Genomic DNA, 24,127 nt, shown 5'->3' with positions numbered 1-24,127 from the left:
GAGAAATTGAACAGGTGTTCCTAATAATCCTTTAGGTGAGTGTAAATATATATATATATATATATATATGTAAATATATATATATATATATATATATATATATATATATATATATATATATATATATATATATATATATATATATATCAGGGGCGTAGCCATCTTTTCAGAAGTGAGGGGGACAGAAATGTCATAATACCATTTTTTTTATTTTTTTATTTTTTTATTTATTTATTTATTTTTGGACCAATATCATTTATCGCATCTCTTGCTTTTAATTGGGCAAGATATCAAATACAATGGTGAACAATAACCAATAATTAATATCTATAATATTATTCTCCTATTCTACTATTTTTTTGCCAATTTTATGATTGGTTTATATACTACAAACACTTCTGCATTAAGACTCCATAGATTTTATGCAATGTAAAAAAAAATATATATATATTCTGATGTAACTCATCTGTTCTCTATGTGAATATATAGTAAAATGTAATTTATTCCTGTGATCAACGCTGAATTTATCATCATTACTCCAGTCTTCAGTGATCCTTCACTAATCATTCCCATATGAGGATCTGATCATCAACACACATTTAGGATTATTATCAGTTGTGCTGCTCATGGTGATGCTTAATTTTCTAAACATTTGTGGTAAAATTAAAAAAGAGAGAAATTAATACTTTTATTGATCAGACATGCATTCAATTGATCACAAGTGATATTTTTAATATTACAAATTAGATAATTTATTTAATAAATGCAAATAAATGCTGTCCATTGAACTTTCTATTCATTAAAGAATCCTGAAAAATAACATGTAGGCTATCATGGTTTCCACAACATTTTGGGAACTGTTTTCAACACAGATAATAATCATAAATGTTTCTTGATTATGAAATCCTCATCTGAGAATGATTCGTGAAGGATCCTGTGACACTGAAGACTGGAGTAATGATGATAAATTCAGCTTTGATCACAGGAATAAATTACTATATATTCACATAGGAAAAAAAGCGGTTTTAATTTGTAATAATGTTCAAAATATTACTGTTTTAACTATTTTCGATTACATAAATGCAGCCGTGGTGAGCAGAATACTAAACATTAAAAAAGCTGCATCATTCATACTTTATTGTCAATAAATAGCCTACATTGAGATGACTTAAAAAACACACATAAAGCATATATTGTCGCAATCGTCTGATTGTCGTCGTCACGTTTCATCACTCATAACGATTGTTTTCCTTCAGCTGCAGCTCCAGCTTGACAGGGTATTACGAATCCACTTTTGGACTTTCTGTGAGAGCGCCCTCCTCATATTAAGATTCGGAAAAAATGACAGGTCATGCATAGATAATTTTTTGTCTCTGAGTTAAAATCTTGATGTATTCACATTGGTTTCTATGTAAATACACTTGCCCCTGACCTCAAGAAGTGCGCTATCAACCCGAGTTTAGAGAAGGCTGTCGTTAGCGTCCCTGTTAACTTGTCCGCCCCCGCACAGGGTAACGCCGGTTCGAAACCCGCTCGGAGCGGGTCGACTAGAATCGGTGAGACCCAGTAAAAGTGCGGGGGACGAAAATACATTTTATTAAAAGTGAGGGGGACACGTCCCCCGCGTCCCCCGCGTAATCTACGCCCATGATATATATATATATATAAAGGCATCACCAATATAATTGCACAAAAAATAAATAAGCACTATCGGATAACTGTCTTAATTAGTCTCTGAGGCCAATGTAGGACTACAGTTAGAAAGGACTACTATTAGAAAATGGAATAAAATGGAATTAAAGACTGTTTTATTTGAATTATTAATATATGTTATATATAAACTGTTGTCTTTTATCATAAAAAGCAATAAGCCATGAGAGGCTGAGCATTACAGTTTCTTGTGGCTTATTGCATCATTAAATAAGCTGAAACCTGTACGTTCTTGTACAACAGGGCTAAAGGCTTCACGGGGTAAAAGGCTCCTTTGCTTTTATTTTCCTCTAAACTATTAGATGGCACTAAAACTTGCCTCAGCACTTTCCAAAACATCCGCTTTTCAAGATGCAAGTGGAAATTTGTCGGATCTTTGAGGCGATCTCAAGCAGCCAGCAGCAAAGTTAATTCTGCGCTCATTTGAACTAATATTTGATGTTTTTGCAAATGTTGTAGATTTAAGTGGCAAATATAATATCGCTAAACTTATTAAATATATTTTGAAACAAAGGTCTTGTTAATGTTTGTCAGTTTTGTTCAAGGTAATTATAGCAACAGTTTTTTCAATAATGAAAGAATATGTAAATATGGTATTTGGGGTAAAAGGCACCTCTGCTGTTGGGGCAAAAGGCACCATATTTAACATAATAATGAACACCCGGCTGACTTTTTCATTTGTTGACATGACATGGTTAGATTTAGATAGTTTCATATATTAAGTTGGGTGTCGTGTCAACCTAGGAGATAATCACCATATTTATAATGAAACCATAATTAAAAATGTGATATTAATCATATCATATTATAAAATATGTTATTGTTACTACTGTACATTTATATTAAATTATTATGGGATCTCCTTCAATGCTTTCAGAATCTTTAATTTTTAAAATGATTTTGTTTCTATATTTTTAAGATATATTTCTATATTAACATATTTTAATAACAGCATATTTATTGATCAAACATGTATTATTTTAGTCATCAAATATAAACAGAAAATAGTTAAAACTTTGCTAAAGTGATTGTTTTGAACAATTATTAACTTAAACATTAATTTGCCCCATGCATGGTGAGACTTTTACCCCATGTGTGGGGTAAAAGTAGGCTAGGGTAAAAGGCCCCCCTAGTCACCTAATACATTTTGAAGCTATATATATATATATATATATATATATATATATATATATATATATATATATATATATATAAAAACACACACTTTTATGATTTATTTTCACACAAAATCTGTGTTATTGCACAGGAAAATGGATCTTAACAGAAGTTACTGTTAGCCTACACATTTTCACAATTAACAGCCTGGCTAAGCTTTTCAAATAATATGTAAATAGTGAAAATAAAACTGAAACTATTTAAATTTATTTTAAAAAGTAAAAATCAGGCCTAACATACACAATTATGTTATTGTCTTGGTCAACACATTGTAATAAATAAGCTGTACAAATGTAGCTATAACATAAAAAAGGAAGAAAAAAAAGGTGACAACTTTATCAGTCCCCCAGCTTGAATAATACCCTTGTCCGAGAACTTTAAAAAAAATCCCATTCTAAATAAAGAAGTAGCCTATTCTGTTTTGCCTTTGATGGTGTGTGTGGGCTTTAGAAATGTTTCGTTTATACAGAAGCAGAAAAGTTATTATCTCACAATTTTGGCCCAAAATTAGTTAATTAGTTACCAGTAATTTAAGTATGAGATACATTTTCATTTATAACACTTATTTAAAATACATTGTTCAGAAAACAACAACATGCTTATGCAACCTGCAACGTATGAACATGTTTCATCTAACAGACAGAAAAGTCCATCTTCACTCTTTCCTGAGATACGTGTGGACTACAACAGGCGAGACAGGGTGCTAATTTTGAAACGTGTCCCCAAACGCCCAGTTGGACATGCGAAAGTTCCAGTACGTTCGTTGCTGTGAAGTGAAAGTGTACTTGAAAAGCCCCGCCCCCAAAATATATATCACGAAATGACCGACGTCTTCCTCAGCCAATCACATGACAGAGACGTCTGTATTTCCTGCGCTCTGAACGAATCCGAAAAGACAAAACACTAAAAAACACGAACTTCAACTTGTCAGCAAAGAGCAAACAGAAAGGGGAGGGCACCAACATATGGCAGTCATATTTCTGAAGCTGAAATAATGTGTTAGACGTTTTATTGTGTTGTTTACCTCGCAGAAGGTAATTGGGTTTAAATACTCTTTGCTTGGACATTTATACTGATGCATATACGTCAGTGGGCAGGGTTTTTGCCATTTTTGTGCTGATAAAATGTAGCGGGCTAGCATGCTAATATAACTGTACAGTCGGTTAGCGAGCTGCTGCTCGATTATATTAGGCAGGGGGGCTTTACTGCTTGCTTGCTTTATAACTTTGACAGTATAAAAGCAGGCGAATAAACTGTTCCTCTCAGAATGCAAAGCATGTTTGTAATGCCAGGAAACTGAAAATCTGCTAACGTTATATGTGCATTGGTAAGTGCGCTGTGGTGGGAAGGTCCCAGAAAGTTTGAGATTTCAGGAAACTGCAATGGCGTGAGGGGGAGACAGTCATGACAGCAGGTCGAGGAAGCCATGATCCGTTCACAGCAACTCTCTCCAAATAACATCCCTGCACTGGTCTCTATGTGTGTTTACTGATTAATTGCTTTATTTTAAATAAGCTTTTTGCTTATAATGCGTCCGGGTGACATTGACCACTCCTAATTAATAGCTGCTTTCTTTTCGCCATTATGCTTTAGACACTAAACATAGGCCTGCATGAGCGCATGTGTGCATTCAACAACAGATTGCTTATTGCCTTGTTCTTTCGTTTGGGAAGTTTTGCGTGAATGAACTTTAATCGTACACGCGAATAACTACTGTCAGTGTGAGTGTGTAATTAAATGTCAACGTGCCTTTACATGACACAAGTGCACCATTATCTCACCCTGTGCATTCCCTTGCCCCCTTACCGTTATTATTGGCGTCTTATGTCCCATCCTGTTCATTTTCTGAAGCGCCGCGCGGGGGGCGTGTCCAACCAGCGCGGGTTGCTGTTATTAGTTTTATGCAAATGACGCTGGAAAAACTCTATATTAACCCTCTCGGTATGTTTCCTTTATGTGATTGCTATTATTATTAAAAAATAGTAACAATAATAATGATAAATCAAGATTTGAAAAACTAATGTCAGTTATTTAATAAGGTATGCAATTATAGCCTAACTTATTTAATAAATATTAATATTTATTTTAGCAGACGAGTTATAATAATAAGAAGAATAAGAATAAATCAATATTATAAAATATATATAACTGATTTAATAAAAATGTTTTGGAAATGTTCCACTAAGTACTTCTTCATATTACAAGTATAAGGGTTCATACAGTCATTAAAAACCTGTAAACTTTTTCAAAAAGTTGTTTTCGAGGCCCAGAAAAATAAGCAATAAAAGCCGTGAAAATTCATTAGGCAAAAAGTGTTGACCCTGATCATAATACTACTGCATACATTTCCTCAGTATTATGAACGTACAGGTTTCAGCTTATTTAATGATGCAATAAGCCACACGAAACTGTAATGCTCAGCCTCTCATGGCTTATTGCTTTTTATTATAAAAGACAACAGTTCATATATAACATATATTAATAATTTGAATAAAACAGTCTTTAATTCCATTTTATTCCATTTTCTTATTAAATTCATTAGACTAACTGTAGTCCTATATTGGCCTCAAAGACTTTTTTTTTTTTTTTTTTACTTATATTTGGTGCTGCCTTTGTTACATTAATTATCCTCATATGCCCACCAATGATCCTTTATACTTTACTCTATTTAAGGGTACTTATTCTCTTATATATATTCCTTTTACAGTTCTAAGTTAATCTTAAATGTACATAATTAAATATTATATACGTTCAGGAATAATACGTTCAGGTTTCAGCTTATTTAATGATGCAATAAGCCGCAAAAAAACTGTAATGCACAGCCTCTCGTGGCTTATTACATTTTTTATGATAGACAACAGTTCCATATATTAATCATTAAAATAAAATTCCATTTGAATTCCATTTTAATATTAAATTCATTAGTTTAATTGTAACGTTGAGAAACAAAGTAGCAACTTGCCACATTAAAGGTCATGAACTGCTTTATTTTATAATGTTTCTTGGTTGGGGTGCACTTATAATGTTAGTATGTTTTTTACATAAAAAATAAAAGTAATTTTCCCTACCCTGATGTTAGCCCTCTGATTTGAACTCTCCGTTTTAAGATGTGTGTCTGCTGTAAACGCCCACTTCTGCCATTGGCTAAAAGCTTTGCATATGATATAAGTATTACTAAAAAAACTTGTTACTAATTGTGAAGTGTTGATTGTAGCATTATATTTAGATCTATAGCATCATATAGATTATGCATTAAATGGTGATGAGCATTCTAGCCAATCGCAGACATGTTGAGCACATGTATTCTGTGATTTTGTCATTGCAATTCGATTTCTGCTCTCTCACGAATGCTTTCATCATCACTAATGTAAATAAGAGACTCATTGATTATAACAGGAGTTTTGGGGCTTCACGAACTCAGTCACTGATAAACTTGCGCTGTTTGATTGACAGCTTCAGCAGCTGGATTAGGTTAGATTGCGATTAGATAGGGGAGTTCTTTGAATGCTTTCCATTTATTTAACTTATGTTTAAGTAACGGATTATATAATAAGAAAACAATGTGAGGTTGACCGTTCAGTCACTGGTTTAATTTACTAACACAGAGACAAAGAAAACATGAATCATTACATATCAGAAATCACTGTGGTCACAGATCAGGTATTAGTTACTTACAAGTTGATGTTGTCGAGTCTATATCGTAAAAGTCTGTTTGCAAAGCCTGCGCCAAAATTGCTGACTGATTTACCAAAGAATCTACAGTGAAATGTACCACATACAAATAAATAATGCTCAACTGAGACATTTACATTGTTGAAAATAAATAACCACATTCCTAGCATTAGATCGTTTGGAAAGTAATGTTATTTTTAGTCTAGTGATCCTGTATCAAACTTCTCTCCTCGTCATCTCAATAAGACGTCAGTGGGCGGGGCCAACTACTGAATTAGGTGTTGATTTTCTTCTGCAGAGGCGGTCTTTTACCTATAGGCACATTCCAGAACGAATCATTTGCTGGGCTTGGTTGCAATAAAAGCTGTTTTTGGACTAACAAGGAAGTTTTCAGTTCAAAAATGTACAGTATATTCTTATAGTATGATGGCCTCTTATATGTCAAAAGCTCAATGAAAATGTGACCCCTTTAATATATATATAGTTTATTAATATTACATTTATTAGCAATTTACAATGGCTTTGAGAAAACCATCCTTTTCATAAAATCAGGGTTCGGACAAGATACTTAATGAATAAAGAATGCGATTCCTTTGTCATAGTACCCTTTCAATGGTTAAAGTTACTGCAGTCATTGCATGTGCTGCACTATTTGTTCCATTTTTTTATTAATTTATTTTTATTTATCTTTTTAGAATTTGAAAGATAATAAAGCTATTGGTTGATGAGTGAGATCTCAGATTGTAGTCATTTGAAACCAAAAAAGTAGGGCTTGAAAAGTCCTTCAAAGTCCTGGAATTTAATTTTACAGTATCTGTACAAACCCTTTTTTTCATTTTACATCTCATTTTGGTACTAATAAATGCTAAATCCTGTCATTTGGGATGTCAAACATTGTTTGGCATTTTGGACAATAGTGAGAATCTTTCATTTGCAGTAGGTTCAAGCTTTTCTCCATCCCCCCCAGATTCTCAGCTGATAGATGTCCACCCCCAATGAGCCACCAGTTGGGATGTCCCATGCTGGTCCCTCACCAGGTGCAGGCCTGTCTCCGGGGCCCATCCTAGGGCCCAGCCCTGGACCTGGCCCCTCTCCTGGCTCTGTACACAGCATGATGGGCCCCAGCCCAGGGCCCCCAAGTGTCCCGCATGCTATGCAGGGCCAAGGGGCTGGAGAGTATTCACAGGACATGCACCCAATGCATAAGGTGAAGGATCGCTTTTGACATTGATTATATAAGCATAAAGAGCATTCATTGTTTGTTAAATGCAAAACCAGAAAAATAACATAAGTACATGTAAATGTAAAAGCACTTTTTGCAGTTTTAAACTGTCTTTTTGATGTTGCCAGTATCCCAGCAGTATGTATGACTAATCTTTTGCCCTTTGTTCAGCCAATGGAGGGAATGCATGAGAAGGGGATTGGAGACGATATGCACTATGGCCAGATGAAGGGGGTGGGCATGAGATCCCTGCACAGTGGCATGGGTCCTCCACAAAGCCCTATGGATCAACACAGTCAAGGTGCAATTACATAAAAGCCACATTATAATAAAAAAGCACTTAGCTTTTATGATTTTAACCTTAATTATAGAGACTCTTATTCATCCCTAATTGAAGGATTTTAGTCTAAAATGGCCTCAGGGGTAATTAAGACAGTTATCCGATAGTCTTTAATCATTTATTTTTTGTGCACTTATCTTTGGTGCTGCCTTTATGTTACATTAATTATCCTCATATGCTCACCTATGATTTACACTTTACTCTATTTATTACCAAGGAAACTTATTTATTCTCTTATATGTACCTTTTACAGTTCTACATTAATATTTAAATGTACATAATTAAATATTCTGCAATTAAAATTCATATGATTTTTTAAATATAGATATAGTTTAAAAGTTGTTGATAGGAACCTCAAGGTGCAGTCACATTACCAAAATGTCATTAAAAAATTTTATGTGCAAAAGGTCCATTGTGAATAGTGTAGAGATGCATCTGTTGGTCAATGCAGCAAATTGTTGAAGCTTTGTTGAATCGTTTTCAGAATCTGTGGGCAACTTTTTCGCCCTCATGTAAAACTCCTACCCAGATAGCATGTAATCATTGAAACAATGTTGTGACAGTGTTGATGGGTCAACGCCAATTACACTGAATTAATTACAAAGTGATGTTGCTTTAGCATCACTCTTGGACCCTCAGATAAAGTCATCATGAAATCAAAATTGACCCTATTTACTTTGTTAGCACATTTTAAAGGTCTTAGGATGAACAATTAATCCGTGCAAGTTAATACATAGAAAAAAATAGTTTGTAGCGGTAATCTTTAATCAAATTCTAAAAAAGTTCCTTCTCAGATTACGGCAATTTGATGGCTTAGGTTTTAAAATGTTTAACCAGCAGCCATATCACCCTGTAGCCCAAGACTGGTTTCCCACTTAAGCTAAGCAGGGCTGAGCCTGGTCAGTCCTGGATGGGAGACCAACTGGGAAAACGTCTCGGGTTATGTATATAACCCTTGTTCCCTGAGAGGGAACGAGACACTTACCCCTTTTCCACCAGAATGAACCGGGTGCTAGTTCGGAGCCAGTGATAGTGTCAGTTCTAAGTTGGTTCGACTTGAGAGCCTTCTAAGAACCGTTTTCTTTTCCACATGCTAAGAGCCACAACAGAGCCAGGTCTTACGTCATACCAGAGTCCTGCACGGGTCCATCCCAGACCCGTTAATATTTGCCCGTTACCCGATCCCTGCCCGCAATAAATCACACACGCTAAAATCATTTCAATTAAAATGCTTTATTTTTTTAAATATTGCACTTCTCTCAACATCAACAGCATCATGAATGGGCTAAAGAAACAGGCTTAAGTGCCTTTATAGACTCGTTGTCAACAATTTTATATACTTCACTCCCCAACTTTACTTTTACTTCATCCATTGCTTATCCTGCAACGCTCGCTCCATCTGGGCTACGAGTGGCATCAACAAAAGTCACATTGGTGGTGACGTGATGGATCAAATGGCAAATAGTTGTTGCGTGTATGTGTAATGGTAAATTGGACATAGAAATTGTAATACAGTATGTTTGGGGGGGAAGAAGGACGACCGGATCGTTTTGATCGTTTTTCGAGAACCGGCGAACATTTAAAAGACTTAACCAAACAAAGCGAAAGTAACGCGGCCCCTCAAGGACATCTGCCACGCACACACATAATAAAACAAACACAACTCAACGTAAAATCCAGGTCTGGTGATCTCTCGTCCTTATATGCCGCCGAGCTCCCTCGTGAGAGGATTTGAGACCGGTGTGGCTCACAGGTGACACTCATTCGCCATCACGCCCCGGTCTCGCTCGCTCCTCCGCCTTGCCACAGCACAGAAAAATATTGCACATATTTTTCATCCGCGCTTCTACCCGCTCGCACGGAATTAATTATCCGCCCACACCCCGCCCGTGTATTTTATAATTTATGTCACAATCCACCTGTTTTAGCCACTTTTATGCCCGCGGGTACCCGACCCGTTGCAGGACTCTACTGCTAGCGAGGCAGCGGGAAACACACACACACACACAATTTCCAGGCGTGTTCTATCTAATGCATTGACGCTGCGCAGACCAACCCACATATGATATCCAAATACTGCGCGAGCGATTCAAAAGCATAAGGGGTCGTTGGCGCTCGCTCTACTTTGATGTCATACGCAATCAGTCTGCACAGCGCGCGCCGATGCATCTCGAACAAGCCTTCCCTCAGTGGCCCATGGCTTTATGATCCTACATCAGCATTAAAACGCCGCAAATCCAACGCATTTGTGCAGCTCTCCATGATTTGTATAGACGGAGATTACAATCCAGCAGCTGTTAGCTTGATTAGCTGCTATTGAAAAAATGGCGGTCACAGGTTTGTGTTCATCTTGTTGATCACGGTAACGCCGCCCCCAGCCGGTGACGCAAGCGGTTCTTACTTCTAGCCCAGCAATGTTTTGGTGTTACTTAAGAACCACTTTTCCTGGCTCGGAGCTGGTGCTTTGGCTGTGGAAACACAAAGAACCGATTTGAAACTAGGCCCTGGCTCCGATTTAGCACCAGCACTGCCTTGGTGGAAAAGGGGTAACTGTGTCGTCAAGTGACGACACTCTGGGGAACGCCCCCGGCGTGATGTCTCTGAAGTATGAATGAAATCTGCCACCAATCCAATTGGTCCTACGTCATGACGTAGTAGGTGACGGCATACGCGGAAGCTATAAGAAGGCGCCGTCTCATACAACAGACAGCCTTTGCGATGAAGCGAGCGCTCCACATGTGTGGCGACGAGACGCAGTGTCTTGTTCCCTCTCAGGGAACAAGGGTTATATACATAACCCGAGACGTTTCCTTTATCGAGGGAACTCGCACTGTGTCGCTGAGTGACGACACTCTGGGGAACGAATACCCACTAGGCCACACCGAAACACGCCCGTCCTGGTGTAAAGCTGATAACCCAGGCACACTCAGGACGCGAGCATCCTAGCACCCGGCGTAGCCGGGCGGTCCAGCTTATAGAACCTAATAAAGGTGTGAGGGTTAGCCCACCCCGCTGCTTCACAAATGGGGCCACCGAGGAAAGGAGGGCCACCGAGGAGGCCAAACACCTCGTAGAGTGAGCCCTCACGGCCATGGGTGAAGGCAAATTGCGCACCCGTGGCTATAGCCTGGACGATCCAGTTACTGATAGTCTGTTTCGCCGCAGACAACCCTTTCTTGGGAGGGCCAAAACACACCAAAAGCTGGTCCGACTTCCTCCAAGGAGCTGACCTCTCAAAATAAATTCTTAAAGCCCTAACAGGGCAGAGAAGGTGCAGCCTAGCTTCCTCTGCCGTCGCGTGAGGCGAAGGATGAAATGCCTGAAGAAACACTGACCTCATCCCCGTAGATGGAACCTTGGGCACGTAGCCCGTGTGTAGTAAGATAGCTTTCACCCAACCTGGGGCAAACTCCAAGCAGGTTGGTGTAACTGCCAAGGCCTGGAGGTCCCCCACTCTCCTCAGAGAAGTGATTGCGAGGAGGAAAGCTACCTTAAGGGTCAGGTTTCTCGCCTCAGCCGACTCCAGTGGCTCGAAGGGGGCCTCGACCAACCCCTCGAGAACCACTGCCAGATCCCAGGCTGGGACTCTGGGATGAGCTGCAGGCCTCAACCTCCTAGCCCCACTGAGAAACCGTACAACCAAGTGGTGTCTACCCAGTGGACCCACATCTAAAGGCGAGTGGAAAGCCCCTATGGCAGCCACATACACCTTTAGTGTGGATGGTGTCAGCCCGGCGGGAAAAACGGTCTTGGAGGAACTCCAGCACTGAAGACACAGCGCAGGTAACTGGGTCCACCCTCCGTTCTCTACATCAGCTGGAAAAGACATTCCACTTCAGGCTATACAGTTTCCCCGTAGAGGGAGCCCTAGAGCTGAGAATGGTCTCTACGACATCCTGTGGCAGGCCATCCCCTAGGTACTGTGCCCCCTCAAGGGCCAGACCCAGAGGTCCCACAGCTCGGGCCTGGGGTGGAATATCATTCCCCCTGCTTGAGACAGCAGGTCCCTCCTCGGAGGGACCTGCCATGGGAGGCCGTCTAGGAGTGTCACGATGTCGGAGAACAAAACCCGGGTCGGCCACCGGGGTGCTACTAATAGAAGGCTGATGCCCTCCCGGCGGACCCGCTCTAGAACTCCCGGGAGCAGAACAATCGGGGGAAATGCGTACAAACGCAGCCTCGGCCACGTCTGTGTCATGGCATCCAGTCCCAGAGAGGCCGGATGCCTGAGGGAAAACCACAGTGGACAGTGGATCATTTCTAGAGACGCAAACAGATCCACTTCCACCGGGTCAAACCTCTTGCACATGGCCTCCACCACCTCGGGGTGGAGTCGCCACTCCCCGGGTCTCAGCCGCTGCCTCGACAGGACGTCCGCTCCCTGGTTTTGGTCCCCTGGGACATACATCGCTCTGAGAGACGACAGTTTCCCCTGGGACCACAAGCGGATCTGATGCGCCAACCTGCATAGTGGGCGCGACCTCAGACCCCCCTGATGATTCAGATACAATAACACAGACATATTGTCGGACCGTATAAGGACATGGTGGCCGTGGAGGTCCGGGAGAAAGCTCCTCAGAGCCTTGTAAACCACCAACATTTCCAGGCAATTGAAGTGCCAGGAAGAATGCTGGGGCCCCCACAGACCTCTCATAAACTGGCCTTCCATGACTGCGCCCCAGCCCGTGAGGGAGGCGTCTGTTGAAAGGATCTTCCGGCTACATGACGCTCCTAACACTGGCCCTTGGGACAGGAACCTGGGATTTTTCGATATGACGAGGAAACGAAGTCTTTTGCGCGTTAACCTGATCATACAGAAAGGTTTTCCCCTCAAGGAGAACCCCCTGGTCCCCAGCCACCACTGGAGGGGCCTCATGTATAGCAGGCCGAACGGAACCACGTTGGATGCTGCTGCCATGAGACCCAGCAGTCCCTGGAACTGCTTCACAGTGCGGCTGCCAAAAGAAGAACCTGATACTGGTACGCTCTGCCCCCAAAAGCGAACTTCAGGAACTTCCTTTGGGCAGGGAGGATAGGGATGTGGAAATATGTGTCCTTTAGATCTATCATGACGAATCAGTCCTCAAAATGGCTCTGACTCATGATGTCTGGAATAGTGAGCATCTTGAACCTAAATCTCCTCAGAGACCGATACAAGTACCTCGGATCTATTATAGGACGCAACCTCCCCATCCTTCTTGGGAACAATGAAGCATGTTCCCTAACCTGCCTCTGGGCAGGGGGGACCACTGTCCAGACCACACCGTAGAATTTGGTGGTGGAATTCTGAACTGCAGTCTGTACCCCCTTCCCACTGTACACAGGGCCCGAGCAGAAATATCCGGGAGGCATAACCATGCACCGAGATATTCCACTAGGGGAACCAACCTCTCGGGGTTGGTCTCTGGTACCCACCGAACCCACTGATTTTCGGTGTGCGAACGCGGTCGCTGCCCTGCTGCACGTCTTTCTAGAGGCAGCTGGAGCAGCATGCGTCCGCTGGAAATCGATGTGGCCCGAGCGTCGTAGATGGCAGATCGCAGCATCGACTTCCAGAAAACTCCACAGAGGAGGCGACCTCGATCGCTCCCCGGGAGAGGGGGCTGGCCCGCAGGCCACTGGGCTGGGTACACGCCAGTCCAGACCACACCGATGACTTCGGTATTGGAACACTGAACTGCAGTCTGTACCCTTTGCCCACGGTACACAGGGCCCAAGTAGATATATTCGGGAGCATAACTATACGCCAAGATATACGACTAGGGGAACCGTCCTCTCAAGGCTGGTCTCTGGTACCCACCGAGCCTCCTGCCCGACCCCCTGAAGGGCCACCCTGCAGGGCTTAGTCGGGGAGGATTTTCGGTGCGCGAACACGATCGCTGCCCAGCTGCAGTCTTTCTAGAGGCGGCTAGAGCAGCATGCGTTCGCTGGAAGAAAATGTGGCCCGAGCGTCGTAGACGGCGGATCGCAGTATCGACTTCCAGAAAACTCCACAGGGGAGGCGACCTCGATCGCTCCCCGGGAGAGGGGCTATGAAAAAGCCCAGTGAACACAATTGGATGATAGGCTGATAATCTAACTCCTCAAAATTAGATAAATCCCATGTAATTCCTCAGAATTAAATGCCCCTAATCACCCCTCAAGTGAACATGTTCTGAATGATAGGCTGAATAAACATACCCAACTCCTCAAAGTCAGATAATGTTTAATTTTAATTCCTTAGAATTAATACAGCCCTAATCTCCAGACGATACTGTTTAAATATGTATTCGACTCGTTTACAACATATTTGGCTTTCATCCCTCGAGATGAAAGACCACAGGCACAAGGCTGAAACACTCGAAAACGCACGGCTGTACGCTGCGAGATACTCAACGAACACAGCCAGCACCCTCAGGAGCTGACTGCACTCACGCCAAACAGTATCGCATGTGCACCGATGGCGTGTGTTCACTAATATTGCAGACTGTAATCTACACGCTGCCTCGGCATCGCGCGATTAAGCCTTGCGTTATGAAGCGGCGAGCTCTCGTTTACTTCGCTACCAAGCTGCCAGTGCGCCTTTATTTTATGAATGAAGTAGCGTATTTTCCTGGCTTAACGTCAACAGCCTCAATGCTGTGCACGTCCGATTCCTCAGAATCAGACGGCTCGAGCATCGGGTTCTCCACCTCGGGGGAAGAAGCCGCAGCGCCACAAGCTGGTGTGTAGTGGGCATTCTGCCGCAATATGGCTGCCGTCGCATCATCCAGGTGGATGCTGTACATTGGTGGTGGTTGAGGAGATTCCTCCCTTCTAAATGTAAAGTGCTTTGAGGACCTAAAAAAGAGCTATATAAATGTAAAAAATTATTATTATTTTTATTATTATTATTATTATTATTAACCACTCCCCTCCAACCGTTAGTCTGCAATGAGTGCGAGATGGAGAGGAGGAGCGCTGAGGTAAAACCCTGCCCTCTATTCAATATTCCATTTCACTTGGAAATACGTCACAGCACTGAAGAAAACTCACACGACGGTTCACTGGGACTTTAATGTTGAAGCAATACTGATATTTTAACCACAAATCAATGGTAAAAATATTGATTCATCATTACAAAGCTATATTTTTTCAACATAACTTTTGCACTTTCAGTTAATATTGAAATAATGTTGAGATTTCAAACATAAATCAACGGTAATAGCATTGATTCAACATTACAAAGTGATATTTTTTAACATCACTTTTGAACCCTCATTTAATGTTGAAGCAATGTTGAGATTTCAACAAAAAAATTATTGTAATAATCATTGAATTAACATTATGAACTGATGTTAGTTCAATATCACGTTTGCACCCGCATTTAACGTTGAATCAATAGTGAAATAAAAATCAATGGGAATGCTATTGAATCAACGTTACACTATGATGAATTTCGCATCACTGATGTTGAATCAATACTGAAATTAACAAAAATAATCAATGGTAATGTTGTTGAATCAATGTTACGTTGTGATGGATCCTACATCGTTGACTGAAATTAACAAAAAGAATCTTTGGTGATATTGTTTGATGAACGTTATAATGTTGATTCTAGATCACTTTTTGTTGAAACTGAAAATACTGAAAACTAAAAAATGTAATGACAACATAAAACAATGTTCCCATCTGATGTAACAAATTAATGTTGAAACATTAATATTTCAACCACACTTCAGTGGACCCTTTTAAATTTGGAGAAAACCTTTTAAAATATAAATGACACCTTCTCAACAGTTGAGTACATTTATTTTATTGAACAGTTTACCACAATCAGTGACCAAAACACAGTAGTAGAACCTTTAAAAAGAAAAAAGAAAACTTTATAAACTTAAGGGGGGGGGGGGGGGGGGGTGAAATGCTGTTTCATGTATACTGAGCTTTTTACACTGTTAAAGACTTGGATTCCCATCCTAAACATAGACAAAGTTTCAAAAACTAATGTTGGATGTTTGATAGAGTATTTCTGTGTCAAAAATACTCCTTCCGGTTTCTCACAAGTTTCGGAGAGTTTTTTTCGAGTATGGGTCCACTTGACGTTAATAGAACGGAAGGTCCTTGTATAGGCTGTACGGGCTCTTCTCCTGGTAGGGTGCGCGCGCGCGCGTGCGCGTGACTAGAGCGGGAGAGAGGAAATGCACGCCGTAAACAGTCTCTCAGGTGCAGATCCAGTCGTCCGTGAACACTTATGTGGCGCGCCGCACTCCACTTTATTCCTATGGGTGACGTCGAGCGACTTCAACCCTTCAGCACAGCATTCCGGGAAGGCAGTGCTGCATTTGAACCGATTTGAACGCAGAAATGATGGGAAGCTTCACAACATCGTTTCAGTCGCATCTCAAAGTGGATTTACACGCCACTGCTGTCACAGGACTCTGTGACGGCACTCTCTGTAAATCATACCAAAGAAGTGTGTTTTTGACGAAGCGGTCCCAGTGATAAAGGTTCGGTCCTGCTTTGGAAGCAGCCAGTGAGTTAAACTGCTTCAAATGTCTCTGCTATTGGCTACCGTCGCATGAGTAAACATCAGTAAACGACACGATCGCGTGCTTCGTCATTCAAATGCGCTAACGGTTACTCCATTGTTGTTCTGTATAACGTTACACTAGTCTGACGTGCAAAACCGTTTTGCTTGCTACTTCTAAGGTCTAGTCGCATACAATAGTCCATAAACCGAATCATGTCCTCATACACTGCGAGTAAAGACACAGAAATGTTGAGAGTACAATTAAATACAGTACCACTGTACCACTAAATACAGTACATACCACAGAGACGGACGTCCTGATGTTGCCGTTTCTCCTGTTCAATTTATTTCAGCCTCCGGATCTGATTCTGGATCATTATCTGTATTAGCTGAGATAGCAATGGGTTTCTCCACGCTTGCGGACGTCACCGCTTTGCGCGCTTGTCATTCCTTAGCTCCGCCCACACGATACTCCTCCAGCCGCTCGTTTTTTTTCGGAAAGACTCGGTACAGCCTATATTTCTTTTATAAATATGATAAAACTAAAGACTTTTCGGAGATATGAAGGATGCAATACTACTCTATAGGGACTCAAGATTGACATGAGATTGACTGAAACTGAGTGTTTCACCCCCCCTTTAAATAAAAATTATTTTCAGGAGTCTGGTGTCTTAAAGATTATAACTACAGGTGGCATTGTACAGGTGGTTTTACATTTTTTGCATCAGACTACACTGCCTCTTTTCATTTGGGTTCTCTGAAATCTGAAAAGGAAAGCATGATATTACTTAAAGGAACATTACACTTTTTTGGAAAATAGGCTCATTTTCCAAGTCGCCTTAGAGTTAAACAGATTATTAAACGATCTCTGTATCTGGTGTTAGCACTTTAAGCATAGCTTAGCATACATCATTGAATCATATTAGACCATTAACATTGCTCTCAAATGAACCTCTCAAAAAAAATGACCAAAACTTTATTTTTTCAAAGATTTTTTTCTATTTAAAACTTGACTATTCTGTAGTTTTATCGTGTACTAAGACCAAGGGAAAATTAAAAGTTTAGATTTTTATACCAATAAAGATAGAAACTATTTTCTGATTCCTGCGTAGTAATAATGGAACTTTGAGGTCGTACCATAGGTTCAGCGGCATGATATTACGCAGCACCTGAATGTACTTCTTAGATAGATAACATCCAATGCGACCGGCACTAAGTTTGTGTCATTGCAGATAATACAGAGTTGCAGCCGGCAAATTATGTTGTGAATTTACTGTGCGATTAGCCATGGTTCTGTGTGTTGTGTTGTAAAGAGTTGTGATAGTGAGTCAAAGAATACAGACGAAAATCAAGTAACGAAAGAATCAGTGGTTGACTGCTCTGAACCATAGATATCAAAACACCGGTAGATTTAAACAAGAAACTGTGTGTTTGCTCAAAGCATTTGGGACTAGATTACTATTTAGAAAACATGGACAGTGCTACCATGGTACGGCGTCTAAAGGATATGGCCAGACAGAGGGAAATGTATAATCTCCCATGGCTGCAAGTATAACGCCGCATTCACACGGGGCGTAGGCGTTAACGCTTCCCATTTACTTTGAATGGGTGACATCATCCTTTGCCAAACTGAAATTGTGGGTTCCATCGTGCCGAACTGAAATTGTGGGTTCCACTTCACTCGCGTTGCAAGCGGCAGAAGTTGAAGATTTCTCAACTTTTCAAGCGCCAGTGCAGGCGTCATCCAATCAGATCGCCGTATGCAAATATCCTACAACAGACGCTAGCCAATTGCGTTCATTACTGCTCCGTGAACCATCCAGACGCAGCTCCCGGACCACTACGTGATATTCTCCCCGCTGTCGGCGCTTTTTCAGGATTTAATGTACTTAACAGCTTTGTGCACCTGTGCAGTGCACTGACAGCTCCACAACACTCGGTCCTGCTCTGCTTTACACCACTGTAACGTTAATAACCGCATGCATGAACGTGATTTCTGCCCGAGCCCTATTTTCCACCGGCTGTGAGGTGAAGACCACATGTCCCAAGATGCTGCGCTCAAACTTTGCGTCATCAAACTACGCATTTGTTTTGAATAGGCGCACTCCAGTGGACAGAAAGTTGCATAGTGCATCTTTAAGATTAAGTCAATTCAGTTGTCATACATATAGTCACATTCAAGAATGGTAATATACTAATCACAATTTGGTTCACTTAAAAAATCTTGCTCAACACAAAATATTTAAAAATTAATTATAGTACCATTAAGTTCTGTATATTTATTTTAGTTTTCTAAAATCTATTAATGCTTAATATCAAAAGAAAGTGTGTCTGATTTTTCCCACCGAGTTTATCACCAGCCTTAATTAAACATTAATTAAACTTAATTAAACTTAATTAATTAATTAAACTTAATTAATTAAACCTGAAGTTAATCTTTAAGGATAAAAGATTTTAGGTTTTTTCAACAAATTTTTTTTTTAAGGGATTGCTCACCCTGAAATGAAATTCTGTCATCATTTACTCACCCTCAAGTTGTTCCAAACCTGTAGGAGTGTCTTCTTCTCCTGAACACAAAATAAGATATTTTAATCAATGATATTGTAACCAGACAGTTGATGGCAGCCATTAATTTATATAGTAGGAAAAATACTATGGAGGTCAATGGCTGCCGTCAATGTATTTGAATTTAGGAAAACACATTTTTTGTTTTGTTCATTAGGATACATGTCCCCTCATCCCTCGCCAATGGGCCAGGTGCCGGAGCATGTGTCTAGCCCTATGTCAGGAGGAGGGCCGACCCCACCGCAAATGTCTCAGGGTCAGTCGCCCATGATGCCCATGGATCCGCAGGGGATGGGACAGCAGGCCAGGGGTCAGTCTGCCTTCAGCCCAGTCCAGCTACAGCAACTCAGGGCTCAGATCCTGGCTTACAAGATCTTGGGCCGTGGTCAGCCTTTGCCCGATAATCTGCAGTTAGCTGTGCAAGGCAAGAGGAGCCTCCCCACCATGCAGCAGCAGCCCGTCAACACAGGCCCCTACAACAGACCTCCAGGTGAATATTTTTTTGGCCATTTTGGTGTTAGCCAGTAGGCTTTTATGTCAGGGCTCTACACTGTCATCAAAATGGTCGCAAATGCGATAATTGTTTGATAATGTGCGATTTCAAATTTCATACAGTCACATTGGAGCAAGGCTTGTTGTGATAGTCTGTGTTGCCAGTTACTTGCCCACTTGCTTACCGTTGTGTAGATTTTTTTTAAAGTAATAAAATCATTTAGTTCATTTAGAGAACAGACACTACAATTAAAAACTGAACGTGTCTGCTCAATAAAGCATGGGCCGAGCAAGAGTCGTAGCACAGACCAGCAGCAATAGATTTCATTTGAAAGTGAGGTGATGATAAGATGATCGCGGAAGATTTGGTTTCAAAGCGAAATGTAAAAGCACCTTCTTAAGTGAGTTTGTTGTTTTTCTAATGAGAATAGGCTAATGAGCCCACCATTTAAGCAACCCGCCCCCGAACTGGTGGAAATTCTAAACCGGAAAAATCATCTCATTCATTCACGGCTGCACTAAAGGGATGGAAATTAGAACCCGCCACCAGCCAAATGCGGGTGATTTTGTGTCGTGGTGGGGAAACTTTGTTTAATGTCAAACAAAGATAAAGACATCACTTACTGCTCTTGATAAAATTACTTTTGTAAGTTTAATAAGTATTCATCTTTAATTCAAACAGTTAAATATGTAGTTATTTTACATTTGATTACTTTTTTCAAGTTCTGTACCTTTTTGCAGGCCAGTAGGCCTGCACATTATTATTTAACATGAGTGAGGTCAAGTTAAACATTTTAGTTTGAATTTTATTTTATACTGTGCATTGTTGCAATGTGCTAAATAAAGATTTGCATATTTTGTAATTGATATATTATTTTAAACTTTAATATATATATATATTTTTTGCAATTGCAATGCTTTGATTTTTAGTAAAGTTACACAGTCACAGCCATAAATGTAATTTATAATACATTTAATATGCCAACTAATAATTGGCATAATTTATGAATGCCAGAGCGGCCGTGCACATTTTACGTTCAGTTAAGAATGAGCTATTTAAAAGCCCCCACTGGTGATACCGGTATTACCGATGTTGTCATATTAAAGGATTAGTTCACCCAAAAATGAAATTGATGTCATTAATGACTCATCCTAATGTCGCTCCACACCTAAGACCTCCGTTCATCTTCGGAACACAGTTTAAGATATTTTATATTTTAGTCCGACAGCGTATCTAAGTGTATGCACACTATACTGTCCATGTCCAGAAAGGGAATAAAAACATCATCAAAGTAGTCCATATGTGACATCAGTCAGTTAATTAGAATCTCTTGAAGCATCGAAAATACATTTTGGTCCAAAAATAACAAAAACTACGACTTTAGTTTTTAGACAGAATAGTGTGCCTACACTGATACGCTGTCGGACTAAATATAAAATACCTTAAACTGTGTTCCAAAGATGAACGGAGGTCTTACGGGTGTGGAACGACATTAGGGTGAGTCATTAATGACATCAATTTCATTTTTGGGTGAACTAACCCTTTAACTGGTGGGATAATTTTCTCACTGTCACATCGCTACTACGAGTGCACAATGTTTTTGTGCTTTGGCTGGTGCAGAGCCAAAGACACATTTAAATACACATGTTTTAGCATAACAATACATTAATGGTTTGCACAATTGCACAATACACATTGATGTCTATTGAAGCCGCAATAACAATCCATAAACGTCATGTGTGATATATTTATATCAGATACACATTGTGTAAGTAATTAGTTTACTCTATTTTTTTTGCACTTTACCGGCTACTTACGTTCATGTATTTCAGGAGACATGGATGAATTGACGTTTTGTAAATCTGACAGATCTGATTCTCTGAACTGCAGCAATGACCTTCTCGCACTATAGATCAACTAACATGATCATATTATATTTTTTTTAAACAACAAAACACGTTCACTTGCACACAGGGCTTGATATTAACTTTTTTGCTCACAAACCACTGTGGCTAGTTGTTTTCCAAAGTTACTAGCTACTCAGCATTTTCACTGGCCACAATTTTGCTGTTTGGAAATTACATTGTATATGTTTAAAGTTGACTTTGGCATGCTTACATTTCTTGATTTCAGTTGGGATGTGCAGGTGGGCTAGGGGTGGGCAATATAATTGGCTAATATGAGAAATGTAATATGATAGGCTGAGATATTTTAATTAGGCTATATATATATAATTAATAATAAAAAATAAAATAAAAATTCTGATACTAATACATATTTATTTAATATGTATACATTTATTTAAAATCTGTAGTTGTTTGATTAACATTAATGACAGACAGGTATTTAATTGGGCTGCTGTAATTTTTGCCATAACCGACTGTGTTCATGCGATGGACATTTTTCCGCCACAGCTTAAATCTACCCGCATTTGGCCGGTTGACGGGTGTTAATGTCAAGCCCTGCTTACATGTGTTTTGGAATCGGAATATTAGGTAGTTCATGACACAGCCAGCTAATTTTTGTGAATATTTTTAATAAAAAAGGAAACGCGAAATAAAAGCAGATCTGCCATACTGTGCTACCCTGATAGCCAGCCGAACTTAGCCCCGCCCACATGTTTTTTAGGTCGGGCAGTTCAGTCTGGCCTTGCGCCATAGAGGAGTAATTATCCCCGAACAGAAACTGTTCGTACCAATGAAATCATCAGGGAGGGCTTTAGACGATGACAGACAGATGATCAACAGTAACGTAATCATGCATGTCATCAAAGGGGCTTGGATTATATTTTTTCGAATCCTAAACGGAGAGCTTGTTGGTATATGCTTTCACCTTCACAACTTTTCTCAGAAATGATGATCATGTTGGGTAAGTACTTTGTGTATCATTAATTTATTTTATTTTTTTACAACACCGGCAAAGATCGTGTATTCCAGCGCCCAGGCAGACAGGGTTGCCAAGTTTTTACAACAAAACCCGCCAACTACTAGCCCTAAACAATAGCTTCTCGGGGGGTTCTCCGGGGGAAAAATGGCGTTTGGGGGGTAAAATGTGTGTTATTTTGGCAAGGTTGCCTGCTAAAATTCGCACTCATGGGTCTATATATCACATAATAGTCGCTTCAACCCGCGGACATAGAAAACAACCCGTGGGGAAAAAAACGCGGACTTGGCAACAGTGCAGTTGAGCTCGTTTGACATCTGACAATGCGTCGCTTCGTTGCTCTGATTGGTTGTAGCTCTATCCAATTGATGTCTTTCCTGGTTCGGTTGAAACACACCCCATAATCACAGCCCAATGGAGCAGTTTCAGACTCATATTCTGACTAGAATTGAGTATGACCACGTCAGGCTAATACTGTGCTATTGTGGCTGAAGTATCATGTGAAGGTCATGGAAAATTACTTTAATAAAATAATAACACCCATGGCAATAAGGTCAGTATGATTAGTCTTAAAAAAGAGTGACTTGTGGGAAGAATGAGTCTAGAGGCCTGCTTTATGGGCAGTTGTGCAGTTTTCTCTTGTACATTTTATAGCGTTTTAAAGCCTGTTCTACCAACTGAGTTTGTTGCATACAAAGTTGTTTACCATATTAGATTTTTGTTGCATTATTATTCAATCTTGTGCTGTATTGCTAGGTATGTCAATGCCTCATGGAGGGCCTGCAGCTGGCCCTTGTCCCTCTCCAGCCATGCAAACTCTTACCCAAAGCTCTGGGCCAAAACCGTGGCCTGAAGGTGAGTTTTTATTTTATTTTTTATTTTATTTTATTATATAAACAAAAAATAACAGTACGGTGGAGAAAAACAAACATTGTCTGTACTTTCTTCCTTTTTACACTCTTTTCCCTACATTTAACCATTTAAATAGTCTGGCCAGGGGTTACATTTTTTACTTGTCCTGTCAAAATTTTCACTGGTCCCACCAAAAAAAAAGGGTGTTGTTTTTGTTTTCGCACAATTAACACTATATTGTTATAAATAAGTTGCCAACATGTTAGGTGCCGCTGAAATTTCAAAAATTCACACTTACATGTAATTTATAGAGAGTAAATTTAAATGTGTATTTGGCATGCTGTCCGGGGGGAGGGCTTCAAGCTCTGAATTTGGCCCGAACCCAGAGTATCCCTCATATGTAAGTGGTTCAGAACTAAAAAGAAAAAGAAAAGAGCAAAATGTGGAGAAGGGGTGGTGGAGGTAAGAAACAAAATGGAGGTAAGACGACTGCGTGTATATATACATCTCTTTTGTTGATTAGCTGAGTACTCTCCACCTGTGTCAATTATCTGATCATGCTCCTCCCGAACCTTGTTTAATAAAACATTATTTGTGTGTATTTTTCCATGCAAGTGCAAGAAGACGTGAAAGATAACTCAATTCAGTGTGCTGTTTTGTTCTCTTTCTCGTCACTTAACCTTTTGAATGGTTAAAATCACCTGAATATTTACATTACAAACTTTC

The 24,127-nt window shown here is 40.2% G+C and overlaps 1 protein-coding gene across 3 annotated transcripts in view; it reads left to right on the top strand.

Annotated features, from left to right (window-relative positions):
- Positions 1-3,793: 3,793 nt before the first annotated feature.
- The window catches only part of smarca2 (SWI/SNF related, matrix associated, actin dependent regulator of chromatin, subfamily a, member 2), an 80,465-nt gene continuing 60,131 nt past the window's right edge, over positions 3,794-24,127 (top strand). For 2 of the 3 annotated variants that reach the window (XM_067438274.1, XM_067438272.1), the window contains exons 1-5: positions 3,794-3,920; positions 7,526-7,765; positions 7,952-8,081; positions 19,331-19,663; positions 23,306-23,404. In XM_067438274.1, the coding sequence (XP_067294375.1) occupies positions 7,541-7,765; positions 7,952-8,081; positions 19,331-19,663; positions 23,306-23,404 (787 nt within the window). In that variant the 5' untranslated portion in view covers positions 3,794-3,920; positions 7,526-7,540. Of the gene's footprint in view, positions 3,921-4,345; positions 4,366-7,525; positions 7,766-7,951; positions 8,082-19,330; positions 19,664-23,305; positions 23,405-24,127 lie in introns of those variants that run through there. The other variant, XM_067438273.1, reaches the window with a different exon arrangement.

Source organism: Pseudorasbora parva, chromosome 3 (genome assembly GCF_024679245.1).
Source record: "Pseudorasbora parva isolate DD20220531a chromosome 3, ASM2467924v1, whole genome shotgun sequence".
Lineage (NCBI taxonomy): Eukaryota > Metazoa > Chordata > Actinopteri > Cypriniformes > Gobionidae > Pseudorasbora > Pseudorasbora parva.
This window is presented reverse-complemented; position numbering and strand designations above follow the sequence as displayed.